Source organism: Geotrypetes seraphini, chromosome 3 (assembly GCF_902459505.1).
Source record: "Geotrypetes seraphini chromosome 3, aGeoSer1.1, whole genome shotgun sequence".
Classification (NCBI taxonomy): domain Eukaryota; kingdom Metazoa; phylum Chordata; class Amphibia; order Gymnophiona; family Dermophiidae; genus Geotrypetes; species Geotrypetes seraphini.
The window spans coordinates 327705056-327718991 of record NC_047086.1 but is presented as its reverse complement, the minus strand read 5'-3'; the positions used below and the strand labels follow the sequence as shown (position 1 = coordinate 327718991).

The 13936-nt window shown below is 39.6% G+C and overlaps 1 protein-coding gene across 8 annotated transcripts; it reads left to right on the top strand.

The window, feature by feature from the left end:
* Window positions 1-1059: 1059 nt before the first annotated feature.
* Window positions 1060-12707, top strand: NKX2-2 (NK2 homeobox 2). Of its 8 annotated transcripts, none has more exons than XM_033938578.1 (4): window positions 1060-1147; window positions 1908-2133; window positions 9996-10644; window positions 11507-12707. In XM_033938578.1, the coding sequence occupies exons 3-4, from the start codon at window positions 10377-10379 to the stop codon at window positions 12061-12063; spliced, it is 825 nt and encodes a 274-aa protein (XP_033794469.1). In that variant the 5' UTR covers window positions 1060-1147; window positions 1908-2133; window positions 9996-10376; the 3' UTR covers window positions 12064-12707. The 8 variants fall into 8 exon arrangements, with proteins under 8 accessions (XP_033794469.1, XP_033794470.1, XP_033794474.1 ...); XM_033938577.1 differs by lacking the exon at window positions 1060-1147 and adding an exon at window positions 1347-1497; XM_033938584.1 differs by lacking the exon at window positions 1060-1147 and adding an exon at window positions 1347-1509 and having other exon boundaries at window positions 9996-10635.
* Window positions 12708-13936: the final 1229 nt, after the last annotated feature.

The window sequence follows — 13936 nt, the reverse complement described above, 5'->3', positions numbered from 1 at the left end:
AAGAGACATAGTAACATAGTAGATGACGGCAGATAAAGACCCAAATGGTCCATCCAGTCTGCCCAACTGGATTCAATTTAAATTTTTTTAATTTTTCCTTCTTAGCTATTTCTGGGCAAGAATCCAAAGCTCTACCCGGTACTGAGCTTGGGTTCCAACTGCCGAAATCTCCATCAAAACCGACTCTAGCTCATCTACACCCGCCCAGCCATTGAAGCCCTCCCCAGCCCATCGTCTCTCATATGCGGCATCTACACCTCTGCCTTCACCCTTGATCCATTTGCTGTAGGTTGGCAAATGAAATGAGCATACCTCTGAAACAGACATGAACTCATATATTGCAGGAGAAAGCTGCTGTGGTGGTTTGGATTATACGGTCAAAATAACTCTGTTGCAGGCAGGTATGGTCTTTCATTCCTGGAACTGACTCCCCCTCCTCCCTCCCCCAAACCAGGATGAAAGCCTGAGATGTTATGTGGAAACTTGGGGGGGGGGGGAGTCTGTAATCTTCTGAAGCTTGTGTTATCAAGTTGGTATCAGCCAATCTTATGTACACCAGGCTTCACACATAAATAACTTGTCACATCTGGCTACCTAGCTTTATTGCGTCTTGGCTACCAAGCAATTTATTGGGAACAAGCAGCATTGCTCTGAGCTAAATAAAATGTTCGTGGCAATGTAAGGAAAGTTGAAATTTAAAAAAAAAAAAAAAAGTCTAAGGGTAAAACTTATTGATTTGAAAAAGTAGCCTAAATAAGACAAGTATACCTTCAAAGCTTCGAGATGGAGAACAGAAAAGCCTTCCTTCATACGAACAAGCGAGCCCATAGCAGCTGGGGGGGGGGGGGGAGGGAGAAGCGTGTATGTGCTTATAACCAATTTATTACCGATGAACATATGGCCAATATTTTGCCTGGCGTCACAGAAGAAAGGAAAACAAATAGATCGTGCAGTGTCAGAAGGGGAGAGGGGAGGGGGGGGGGAGAACAGGGCCGCTTGGCCGGCTATGCAAACGCCCTTGCACAGTGAGGAGCCCGAAGCCGAGCTTTCTCTGGGCCTATATAAAGCGCGTCGGCCTTATCTCGGCGCACATTCCTCTCCCTTCCACGTGGAGCTGGGCTGCTTCCGTGCCTTCGGCGCCCAACAGGTGAGCCGAGCCGCTGCTTTCCGATGCGTTCGCGGGGCGACCCCTAAAATAAAGGTTCGAAGGCTCAGAATTCTCTCCCCCGGGTAAAGGGGCTGGGCCACTGTGGGCCACTGAACTATTGGCAGGGGGGGGGGGTGGGGGGAGAAAGAAATGGAGAGATGCAGACACCGGAAGTCATCTTAGGTGAGTAAAGCCAGGAGATTAAAAACGCACCTGGTTTGGACAAGTTTGCTGGACGCTGGTCTTTGGTCTGGCTTTTCTCCTTTCTTCGTGTTAAAGAGGGTGGTTGCTCCTGCTCTGGACAGATCTTTTCTCATATCCTCCGAAGGGGGAGGAAAATGAAGAATGAGGTAGCCTGGCAGGTGAATGGCAAGTGAATGAAAGAACAGGCCGGTGGATTGTTGTTGTTTAGCTCTGTTATTCTGCTAAATTTAAATTTAAATTTCTGCTACTTTTTACCCAACCGATTGTTTTATCCTTTTATGTCTCGCCTTTTCTATATTAATTGTAGCTCATCCCTACTACCCCATTGTTGTGTAGTCTGTATGTCTCTGACTTTTATCCATTATCCCCTTTTTATAAGTTTCTATGTAATTTATTATTTGTTTTTATGTAATTTTATATTGTTAACCGCTTAGAAACCAGAATAAGCGGTCTAAAAAATATTTTAATAAACTTGAAACTAGATCAAGAGTGAGGTTGGGCAGGTAAAGAAGAGGTGAGCGGCTGAAGTGATCTTTCTCCTGTGCTTGCTTGCTAGGGACAGTCGTCGCCTGGGACTGGCCACCACCTAGGGAGAGTCACATCTGTACACGCGGGACAGTCAGTGGTCAAAACGAGCCGGCAGGAAGCTCTGCTAAGGAAGTCCTCCAGAGACGGTTTTGGAGCCCGGTTAAGGAGATCGACAACTGCATGAAAGACGCCTTGCAACAGACCCCACTCCCCCACCCAGAAAACTTCCAAGTGGCCGTGCATCTGTTCAATGAGTAGCTATCGGATTTTAGATGAATGATCATCATTTGCAATTCCACACACATCTCCCCACCCCCACAAATATAGCTCCTGGTGGTTGTTTCCTTCGAGTCCTCCACCCTTTCTCCATTTAAGCCTGCTTCTAACCTCACCTATGGAGGAATTCAGTCAGGCAATGGCTGCGTGGACAGACAGATGTCCTGCCTGAGGAAGCACATGGTGGTTTTCTGAGTTTCGAGGGTGGTGGGGGGAAGCTGTTTTCCTTGTTACTCCAAGCCCTGCAGTATGGAGTTGATGGCCAAGATTGTCGGCAGTTCTCGTTTGAGTCAGCAGAGTTCGCTAGAGGACCAGGAATGCTTCAGAGACGTTTATAGCCGCAACATCTAAGGGGCCGCAGAAACGTTCTCAGCCCAGCCAAGAAGAGAATGATGTGGAGCCATGAAACTTGCAAGTTATTCCACACTTTTTTTTTTTCACTTTTCGTTTCATTTCATATCATTGAAACGAAAAGTGCCAAGAAAAGCGTGGAATAACTTGTAAATGTCATAACTCCACATCATTCTCTTCTTGGTTGAGCCGAGAACTTTTCTGCGGCCCTTCGTATATATTATGGCACTTTTTTAATTTTTTGTATCTTACCTCAGTCATTGAGCTAGTCACTTAATCTTGAGTGCATATATATTTGTCACTGAAATTGTATGTTATATATATTAGAAGTTGGGGGGAGGGGTAGTTTTCTATTTCGGGGGAAGGGAAGAAGGGTTAAAGCCTTTCTTAATGAAGTGATATTTTGTCAGTTCTGATAACCGTTCAACTCAGTTACAGGCCGTAAAAATCAAATTTAGATTAACTCCCCAGTTACCTCTCTTCACATTTATTTCCCATCTCTAGGCAAAAAAAAGGGCTGTTAGTAGGGTGGGTTTGGCTTTTTTTTTTTTTTTTTAGTGAACTTAGATAAAGAAACGCTTACAGAAAAACAAATCTCTGTCGTTCAAATTACCCTTATCATTAAGGAGTTCGTTTTGTCGGGGGAAAAACATTTCCGAAAGCGGGCTGACAATGCTTAATCTCACTGCAACATATTAGTGATTAGAGAAATGTGAACGAATAAAGCTAACGGGATTGCCTTAGGGAAGGAACGCTTTTGATTTCTCGAATTAAACAATTATAATAGACTGGAACTGAAAGGTACCCCTGGGCTATACTTAGATCTTTCCAGAAATTATAAAACTGGGTGGTGTGCGTGAGAGTGCCCTGTTTTTTAACAATTGGACTAATAGATGCCCCAAGTCTTACAGATTATTAAATGTTACTGATTCTTGCCCAAGGAAAAACTCATTTGGGGATGATCTGTAGACATTCTAATGTTGTTATCGCATTCAGGCTCGAAAACCATTTCAAATTCTTTATTCTTACAATGTATGTATCGCTCATCTGTGAAGTATACATGAGGCTGGATTTGTAATGTGTTAATGCCTTTCTTTGCCTGATTCGCTTGTGTCTCTTTAGCACTGACTTTGCCTGGAGGCTTCATCGAAGAATATGATTTGGGGAAAGGGTGTATTTTTGATATTTAAAACAATATCAATGTCTTTATTTCTGTTATGTCTTCTTATTTACACAAATATTACAATGGGAAAGAAATGTGTCTCCTCCAAGTGTCCATAGGCAGAGCTGTCAGGCAATCCTAATAAAAGCCTTTATTTCCTAGATAACAAGTCTTAGCTCCTGCTCTTAACAATTGACAGATGTAATTATTTTTCACGGTTCTTCACCTGTTTTTTTTTTTTTTTTTTGGGGGGGGGGGATGTTTAAGGAGCAACTCGAGCTAAAACTAGGCATCATTTCTAACATTAGTAAGTTCCTTTCTTTGCCCACCTCATCCTATTTTCTCATTCTGTGCCTATCGGAAAATAGTTCTTGCAAAAGTCTCTATATTTTAATAGAATATTGGTGTCAGGAGAGGCAATGCATTGTTTCTGAGACGAATAGGCCTGCTAATCTGGACAATATTTCAATTTTTCTTTACACCAGGCCTTTTCTACAGTCTGCTTAGAAGTTAGCTTTTTGGTTACCTATGAGCACAAAGACTAACATCTCATTACCGGAGCTCTATTCTCCCTTCCACTATATCCCTAAAGATAATTAAAATATTTGTTTTGCTTGCTAGATGAATCCCGTCATCATAATTATCAAAGCCACACTAGGCTATCTTTTTCATTCCCGTTGATTTCGAGTGTAACCATCTTCAGAGTATCAAATCAGGCAGATAAAATAAACCTTGCCCCAGCAAAAGGCTTTATGTCATCTTGACTAACCTTCAGATTAGCATGAAGGAGCGGCATGTTTTTGTTTTTCTGGAGCGAATGAAAACAATTACGTGCACCTTGGCACCATTCAAACAATAAACTGGCCCACTTGAAGGTTGTTATCCGAGAAGTGTTGTGTGTTGGGTTAGAGGTCAGCCCTGCATATTCTGAAAAAAAAAAAAAAAAAATTCCTCCTGTTCTACACCTGTTCCAGAAAGAATAAAATTCAGCAAATTAGTGTTGCAGATTCAGAAATAAAAAAAAAAAAGACCTTGCACATTCTTAAAGATTAGGAATAGATCTTTAATCCATTAAATTCTCTTTTGGGCAAGCTCACATCAAGGCTGAATATTATTTGGAAAAGAATGGTACCATCTAATCGTCCATTGCTAAATTTATGGCACAGCTTTTCAAAATAAATTCATTTACAGAAGAGAGAGGGACTAATTTCTCTCCTTTCATTCTATTTATTGTTTTATTTTCATTTTAAACCAAAGGAGCTAAACAAAATAATAATAGTAACACCCAAAAGCTAATGTTCTTTCTCCTTGCCAAATTATGAATCCAAGTGTGTTTTACGATGTTTTGTGTTGGGGTTTTTTTTTTTTTAACCATGATTGCTTTAATATTTAGCTGGATTATGCTAAAATGTATGACTTTAGACATAGGATAGCATACATCTATGCAAATAAAAGTACACACACAGTAACACCCTAAACGAAGTTAATTTTATTTTTGGCAAAAAGCATAGAAAGGTAATCAGAAGAATTCATATCTTGCTTTGTGTGATAAACTTATGAATGTTCAAGTATAGTCAATGTATTTACATATGCGGAGAGTGCCCAGAATAAAAGTGAAAGTTTAATTTAACGGAGTATTTCTATTAAATGGACATTTTGCTAAAAATAAATAAAAAAAGAACAGCTTGAATGGGGAGGGGTAGTTCTTCATACAATACACTGTTCTTCCTGAAAGTATTTGTAAATATGTTTATATGTGTGTGTGTGTGTGTGTAGGGCCTTATTCGTCAAGCCAATCGGAAGGTCTCATTTCATTTATGTCTTTGTCTACACTAAGCATTTGGTATACAGTTAGTGCCAAAATACCCGTCTAGGAAGAAATTTCAGATAGTTAAAAGACAAACGCCTTGTGTTTGAGCTACCTGTAAAAGTAAACAGGTAAACATTTCTAAAGGGCACTTGAAGTGAAATACAACCACTCATCTTGTGCACATTTAACTCTCCTTTTCAGCCTGTTGTTCGGTTGTTCAAATAATCCCCTTTTTTTTTAGATGACTCAGACTTAAATATATGTAAATAGCTCTCATTTCTGGGCCATTGCTAGAGAAGATCTGACTTTGGATTTCCTCTTCTGCCCCTGTTTTTTTTTTTTGTTCCCTATGATATTTTCCATAGACATTAATGGAAGAAACCCTTTGGCAGCGTCTCTGGGAAGATCCACGTGTTCACCAAAAGGTTGTTTCCCATTCTGTCTTTATGGACAGAAGATTTGGCAAAAGGATGCATAGTATGCAGGGCTCTTCGATTGTGGCTTCGGAACAGATTGAGAAACGGTACCATTTGACCTTGAAACTTCCATCATAGCAAACTGCACTAAATCTACGACATTGTAATGTGCTGCTTTTCTATGTGCAATTTGGTGCCCTAATTTGTAAAGGTACAACAAAGCATAGGTAATACATTTTTTTTTTCTTTTTGCAAGCAAAAACTTTCCTTGGCCAACAGTGGGACATACTGAATAGGCACCAGGCTCAAATTCAATACAGAGAAGAAAAATAAGACAGCATAAAGGGAGGAAAAGAACAAAGGGAAATAAAACAATATAAATGTGTTACTTAGCAAGACAAGTAAATACACAAGAAGTGATGGCAGAGAGACAATCAGAAAATTATCTATGAGAACGTTGGAAACACATCTTTCATTCCTTAGAAATTTCCGTCAGATATCGGAGCAGCCATAATCTACACCCTGAAATAGTAAATAAACACAATCTGGGCTATTTCATCTACCAATATACGCGTAAATAGCCGCATAAAATGAGAGTCCCTGCCTCCAGCTGCAGTCAAGAGTTACGCCACTTCTGCGGTAGAAGAACCGTGGCTATGTATCATTTCCTGAACTATGACTGTCACGTTATGAGAGGATCTAGAGTTTAACTCTAGTTACACCAAACCAGTCAAGCTGTAGAAATCCCCCTTCTTTCTTCTCCATGTAGAATTGACTCAAAGGTCTGAAGATTAAAAAGGAGTTAAGAGCGGTTCCCTCTCTAAAGAAAACCTAGAAGCAACCTAAGGTTCAGAAAAAGACAAGGCCAGCTCTTTGAAATGGTCTATAGCTGCTGGAGATAGAAAGAGAAGGGTTAAAACTAATCCACTCGCACTACCATAGGCACCGAATGCAATTCAGATAAAGTCGTTTTTAAAAGCTGAATGAAAATTGTTTGGGTTGGGGGGGTAAGGCGTGGGACCCATCGTTATATAACTTTGCAAATGTGAATGCTATATTTGTCGATCTGAACCACCATCTGGGAAGAAAAGTAAAATTATTGCGTGTTGCCTCTTTGTCTATGAAGGAGAATAGCTGGTCACCGTCCAACAGTGTTCAGTTGGTGTGTGGTTCTCAATGGACCATTGTCATTCATCTCAAAATGCAGTGTCATTAATTCTTCAAGAGTCCTCGCTTTCCCTTAGGAAAATATTTACCTATCAGGTGGTCTAAGCAAGTAAGGCCAGCAGCTTCTTCAGAGAAAGGAGAGAAAAGAAAATTAGTTTCGAGCTTTTTCCACAATTAATTGAATATCCTCAATGGTTACAAAACAACAGCAAAAAGAAACCCTGTAGCTTTTGGAACAGTATTAATTAGTATGGTCTGTTCGTTTAAAATAGATGGTTTCTTAAACTTAGGCTACAACTAATATATCACAGAGTCGAGTTTTTGCTCTCGATAGGTTTTAAAATGACCATGAATCCTCTTTCTGGTTTTACACATTCCGGAGAATCAAAGTAAATTGTCTGCAAAGAAAATGACTTTGCCAGTGTGGAGTATTTTACCACTTACATAGTCAACCTCTAAAGTTCCCAAAATGAAACGCTGAAGAAATTGGTCCAAATAAACTAGGGTATGCTTGAGCTGGTTCTTAAGCAAAGTCATGCAGATGCATTAATGCTAAATACCCATTCCCTCAACGCCCCCCGCCACACACATACAATTTTACCCAGTCCGTCTTTTGAACATATATTTACAAATTCACTATTTTACTATAGAATTCTTCCACTGTATTTCATTGTTCAAGATTATGCATCTATTGAGATCATTTAATCACCAAAAAGAAGAAGAAAAAAATCCCTACATGGAAGAAAAAAATGACATAAAGTGATAGACTTGAACATAATTTAATCAAATTTTCAGAATGTGAAGAGAGAAAGAGCAAAGGAGCCAGGGAACATCGACACGAAGGAGTTTCCTTAATATTGTGTAAAGGGTTCAGAAATGAATGAAGAGATAGTCCATTGAAAGCAGTTGAATGCCATGACAACTAGGAACAAGCTCAGATTTATTCCAAACAGTTAGAACACATTGTAAGAGGGCGTCAATCATGTATTATTTCGCCACTGAAATAAATGCAAAAACTGCGCCAGGACAAAGGCTTCCAGCAGGAGCCGGACATTTGTCTACATTTCGCCCATTGTCCGCAGCTTAGCAATCGGTTAGTATTTGTGTTTGCCCGGGTCCGACCACCCAGCATGCGCCCAGGGCTTACTAAAACCCGGAGCATTGTCACACGCATCACATACTAGATGGGAGACAGAGAGGGATGGAGAAATAAACTGATCGACAACAATAATACGTTGCTTTGCTGCCTCACTCGAGCTTTTTGAGCAGCCCGGTTCTGGGAGAAAAGTCAGGCAACTTCGGCAGTCTCTTCTCGGCCCAAGAAAAGAAGAGAGACTATGGTCTCCTTTTACGAAGCCGCGTTAGTGGCTTTATCGCATGCACATTTTTAGCGCGTGCAAACCCCCCGCGCTAGCCAAAAACTACCGCCTGCTCAAGAGAAGGCGTAGCGGCTAGCGCAGCTGGCAAATTAGCGTGCGCTATTACGCGCATTAAACCGCTAACTCGGCTTTGTAAAAGGAGCTCTATGTCACATTTAACTCCCATCTGTAACTACCACCATACAACTAGGAACGTCTTCAAACAGAACTTCCGTTATACGGTTAAATTGCATCTTTGGATAGAGGCAGGTTATCAATAAGGTGATACAGCTCTTTAGAGAAGAAAGTTTTTTTTTGTTTTGGGATTTTTTATTTTTTAAAGCAGGTCACAAAAAGAAAATAGATTTAGCCCAATTCCCCATAAAGGCCGCAAGACATTAACCCTTCCAGAACTAAACTCTTCCCTTAAGACAAAATAAAATGATACCAAACAAGTCATTTTATGGCTAGTGAAAATATGTAAAGATTCACCCACATTTTGTCAAAATCTGTTTAAGGAAACTTCTCTTGATTAGCCTTACTTGTAAACAAATATTTGTTTTTCATACTCTCTTAATGTAAAAAAAAAATTCTTTATATATACCCATTCAAAACCACCTAGAATTTTAATGTAATATTTATTGCATTTGCACTTGAGAAATTACTTCCACCTTAAATTCAAACTCATTTCAGTGAATGTGGTTGAAAAGCCAACAGAATCCATTTAAATTAAATGCTGAATGAACACATACATATGTGCACACATATTCAAATTATTCCTTTTGAATGACTAAAGATTCAGGAGAAAATGTTTACAGTATGGTTTAATTTTCTATACAGAGCATCTAAATTAATTTCAGTTGCCTCCATTTTTTTTCCACGTCAGATGAGATGTTTTCACACCTACAGAGCGACTGCAGTGGGGATAAAGAGAACCGAATACGTATTTTAAAACAAATGCAAGACCTTCCGCGGTAGGCCGGGATCGGATTGTAAACGATTACATTTATTGCCATTCTAGTTTATTTTGGAGCAAAGTAGAATCAATTACTTGATGTTTAATTTGCACTGCTCAGCCTTAAGCCTCAACCAAAATATTGACCTAGGAGGTTTACATAAGTTGGTCTGTTGCCATCTGAACAGCATCTTGTTTAGGTAACATCTCATAATCTGAATAGATTTCCTTAAGCACCTAGTTTAGCTCTTGGTGTAAATAAGTCAATTTTCCAGCTTGCTTCAGAACGTTTTATGCCAGGAAGAAGTGTGAATGAATGCAACTGATTTTTAGAGACAATTTGTTAAAACGTACTTTCAAGTGTATGCAATATTAGGCTACTTGGAGGTTCTTTGTATGTAAATACTGTGTGAAAAGGCCCTCCCCATCTTTGTAATTAATTGACACGTTATACCACTCATCATGTGCTGGAGCACCAATGGTGGAGACTCGGATCTCCCCAAAACCCACAATTTCACATCTGCAAACACTGTCTTCATCCACTTGACTCCTAAGACCCGCCCACACGTGGCCAACCTTTTGCGTTTTTAATGTATTTTTTTTTTTTTCTGCTCTCTGCAGGTTCATGTGTGGAGACCAACCTTATATGGACTGTTCACCCCAGCAATGGCTTATTTTATTGAAGCAGCCAGCTAACGGAGCAGTGTGCTTAAGCCAGATTCTGAAGTAAACGCACTTTGGCATTCTTCCTGGAGTTACAAACTATTTCTGAAGCCACTCACAGGGCTTGTACTCCATGGTTTTCTTCGGCTGCGGCTGAATTCCGTACGATTGCAACGATCCTGTATTTTCTTTCACCCCCCCTCCCCAGTTACTTTCCCTCCCCTTTTTATCTGGTTTGTGTGGCTGTGGGGTGTTGTTGTTTGGTTTGTTTGTTTTTTTTACCCAACGGATTGACACACTGGTGCTTCAACTTTTTTCTGCACACATTTTGGCTAGAATATGTCGCTGACCAACACAAAGACCGGGTTTTCTGTAAAGGACATCTTAGATCTCCCTGACACCAATGAAGAGGAAGGATCCGTTGCCGAAGGGGCGGATGAAGAGACGGAGGGGTCTGAGAGCCCTAAAAAATCTGGAGTTTTGGGGCAAAGTTCATTAGAAACTGTGCAAAACCTGCCTTTGAAGAATCCTTTTTACGATAGTAGCGATAACCCTTACACGCGGTGGCTTGCCAGCACAGAGAGTATCCAGTATTCGCGTAAGTACTGTACGTGTATTTCTATTGATATCCGTTTGTTGTCTTTGAATGAAATCTACCGTTTTCAATGCAGCCGACTTCACCACCCATTTCCAGCCTTGAAAGTGTTAAACCTCTTCACCGTTTATTTTATTTCCTTGTTTCTTGGGGGTAGGCTATTTCTAGGCACAAGCAGCTTTTGACTTGATGCATCTCATTGTTTTCAAGAATCAAAGAGATTATTTGAGTAAAATACCCTATAAGATTTTATTTTGCTTTCTTGTGTGTGTGTTTAATGGAAACAATTGCTTTAATCTTCGAGATTTGCAGACGAAGAAGAAAAAAAAAAATTCAGTAGAAAATAAACGCCAACTTTGTGTCCTTAAAAAAAAGCACAGCTAAATTGTTGAAACAGAGAGATCTTTGTAGGGGAATTTGCTACCAGTCCTTTAAGCAGTTAAAGTGTCTAAATGGTGCGACGGCTGTGGCAATCAATGAATGAATTGTTGATTATTCTTTAAAAAACAGTTCACGTATCTTACAAAATAAAATCGCTCTAGGCTGTCCAAATTCAAATTGTTCATAAAATATATAAAATTTAGCCATTAGATAACTATGGTTTGAACAAACATATAGTCTGATAAATAATAATTAAGATTTATTGACATGATTTTATCTTTTTTTTCCCCCCCACAAGTTATATTTCTTAATAGAGAAAATGGGGCAGAAAAACTAAGGAAAAGCATCCTACCTCCAAACCAGTTTAGTATTTAAAGAAGTACAGTAGGTTTCTTGTAATCAAACAAAAAATAAAAACACAACAACGGCACCACTTGTAAAAAAAAAAATAGCAACTGTTTCTTTTCGTTTTCCTTTGCGGACTTTCTCACAGTACATGGCTTGGCATCAAGCAACTCTCAACAGGACTCTTCGTCCAAGTCCCCCGAACCTTCTGCCGATGAATCTCCGGACAACGACAAGGAAAGTTCGAGCAATGGGGACTCCGGCAAGAAGAGGAAAAGGAGGGTGCTGTTTTCCAAGGCTCAGACTTACGAACTGGAAAGGCGTTTTAGGCAACAGAGGTACCTTTCTGCGCCCGAGAGGGAGCATCTTGCCAGCCTGATTCGTCTGACTCCCACTCAGGTGAAGATATGGTTCCAGAATCACAGGTACAAAATGAAGAGGGCCAGGGCAGAGAAAGGGATGGAAGTGACTCCTCTCCCCTCCCCTCGACGAGTAGCAGTGCCCGTCTTAGTCAGGGATGGCAAACCGTGCCACGCTCTCAAAGCTCAGGACTTGGCAGCAGCCACTTTCCAGGCTGGCATCCCTTTTTCCGCTTATAGCGCCCAGTCTCTCCAGCATATGCAATATAACGCCCAGTACAGCTCTGCCAGCAGTCCGTACCCCACAGCGCATCACTTGATGCAAGCCCAACAATGGACCTGGTGAACTTTATGTACAGACTGATAATCCCAAAAATAAACAAATAGGGGGACAATAACATTATTATAAATATTATTATTATGATTATTATTATTATTATTACTTTCTGTTGGAGGGCTCGGTTACTCTTTGCCATGCTCTCTTCTTTCTGGTGTTCTGTGCGCCATGTTTACAAAATTTTGCTCTTTGAAAGCGGACCTACCTACCTACAATTGAAATTAACCTTATACGCTTGTGATTTTGTAAAGTATGTTTTGTGTGCTGTAGAAATGTTGTCAGTCGTATATAAAGCAAGTGGGAAACACTTTAAAATATACAGAATTTTATTTCTTTCTCCTTTTATATGAAACTTTAAATATTTATGGCCGTGTATAAATTCTGACAACTTTCAGATTTTTTTTTTTTTATTTTAAATAAATATTTGTGGTCATTGTTACCATTTTTAAAAAAAACAAACAACCTTCAGGGTGTTTATGTTGGATGCAAATATTTCCCAAATTTAAGGGTGGAAAGGTGAACTGCTGGGACTATCGCTGTACAAAATACAGCTGATCATTGTGTATAACTCCAAGATAAAGTACGTCGATGGGAGATTTTCAATTTTTTTAATATGAATTTGAATAATAAAAAAAAAAGATATTGGGTTTCAATACATGTTTGTTTGACTTTGTTGCATGGCTGTCCTAAGGCAAACTCGTTTCAGAAGCTTGCAGGGCTTGAGAGTTTTCTGCTAAGTGATCACCAACTTTCCCAAAACTCTGCCAAGTCAAGTTCTTCTATCATTTTGTTTACTTAAAGATACTGAACATTTCAAAGTTCAACCAAGTTCATATTGGATAGGACACAGATTGTGGGATGTGATTAGGAAAACTGTATTCGCAAAATTCACTCAATTTCTTTTGGAGGCGGCAAAAGGTGTGTTTTGTTAGGTTTATCTAACTTGAGGGCCATAGCGGATAAAATGACTGAAAATGAAAAATAAACCCCACTTACTTAAACGCAGGAGTGCTCCTTCAGCCGAGAAGCCTTTGATTCGAGCACAATCTCAATGGCTTTCACTTTGTTGGGGTTGATTTACACCGTGTAGTGTAAGTACGACGGCTTTCCCTCGTTCCTTTTAAAAGTGTCTAGGACTTAGGGCAGATAAATAGAGCTACCTATGTGGAGCATTTAGTTTGAAGGTATAATTCTACAAAGCTCAATTTGAGATCTAGGGAATATTTAGGAGGAGTGATTGTTCTGTATGCGAATGAAAAACTTGTTTTCCCTAACCTGCTCTTCTAGGCTGATCTGTTGCAATTTTTTGAGCGAGTCTCCGTAAAATGTAAAATAATCTAACAGTTTAGTCTCAGTATCTTTATTAATCAACTTTAAAATAAATCCATAATAATCTAACAGAGGTTAAAGCGTGTCCCTAAAACTAGTCCATGAAAATATAGAATATTTCACAGTATAGGAAATGTAAGATCTTGATTTTTCTGAAACTTATTAATGTTCTGGGGATTGGATAAAGGATATTTAGCACCAGACAAAAAATATATTGCAGAAGGGCCATAGCTTCTACTATAGTTTGCATTCAAAAGCTTAGGTACACCTTCCGCTATTAGGTGTGGACTGTGTGAAGATTGTGTAATAGTGTCTACTTATTTAATAACCCTTCAAAGCAATTGGGACTGCACAAGTGGCTGTGGACACGTAGAGCAAACTGAACAGTCCCAGCTGAATTCTTAGTTGGACTACTGTTGATCATCAGAAGTACTACTATCAGATTTAATTCAATATCAAAAGCAAACATGATTATCTTACAAGAAAATGTACTCGCCGTTCGATAAGTGCTCTAGGACAACTATTGATGAATATTCCCCAGTTCGACTGACTT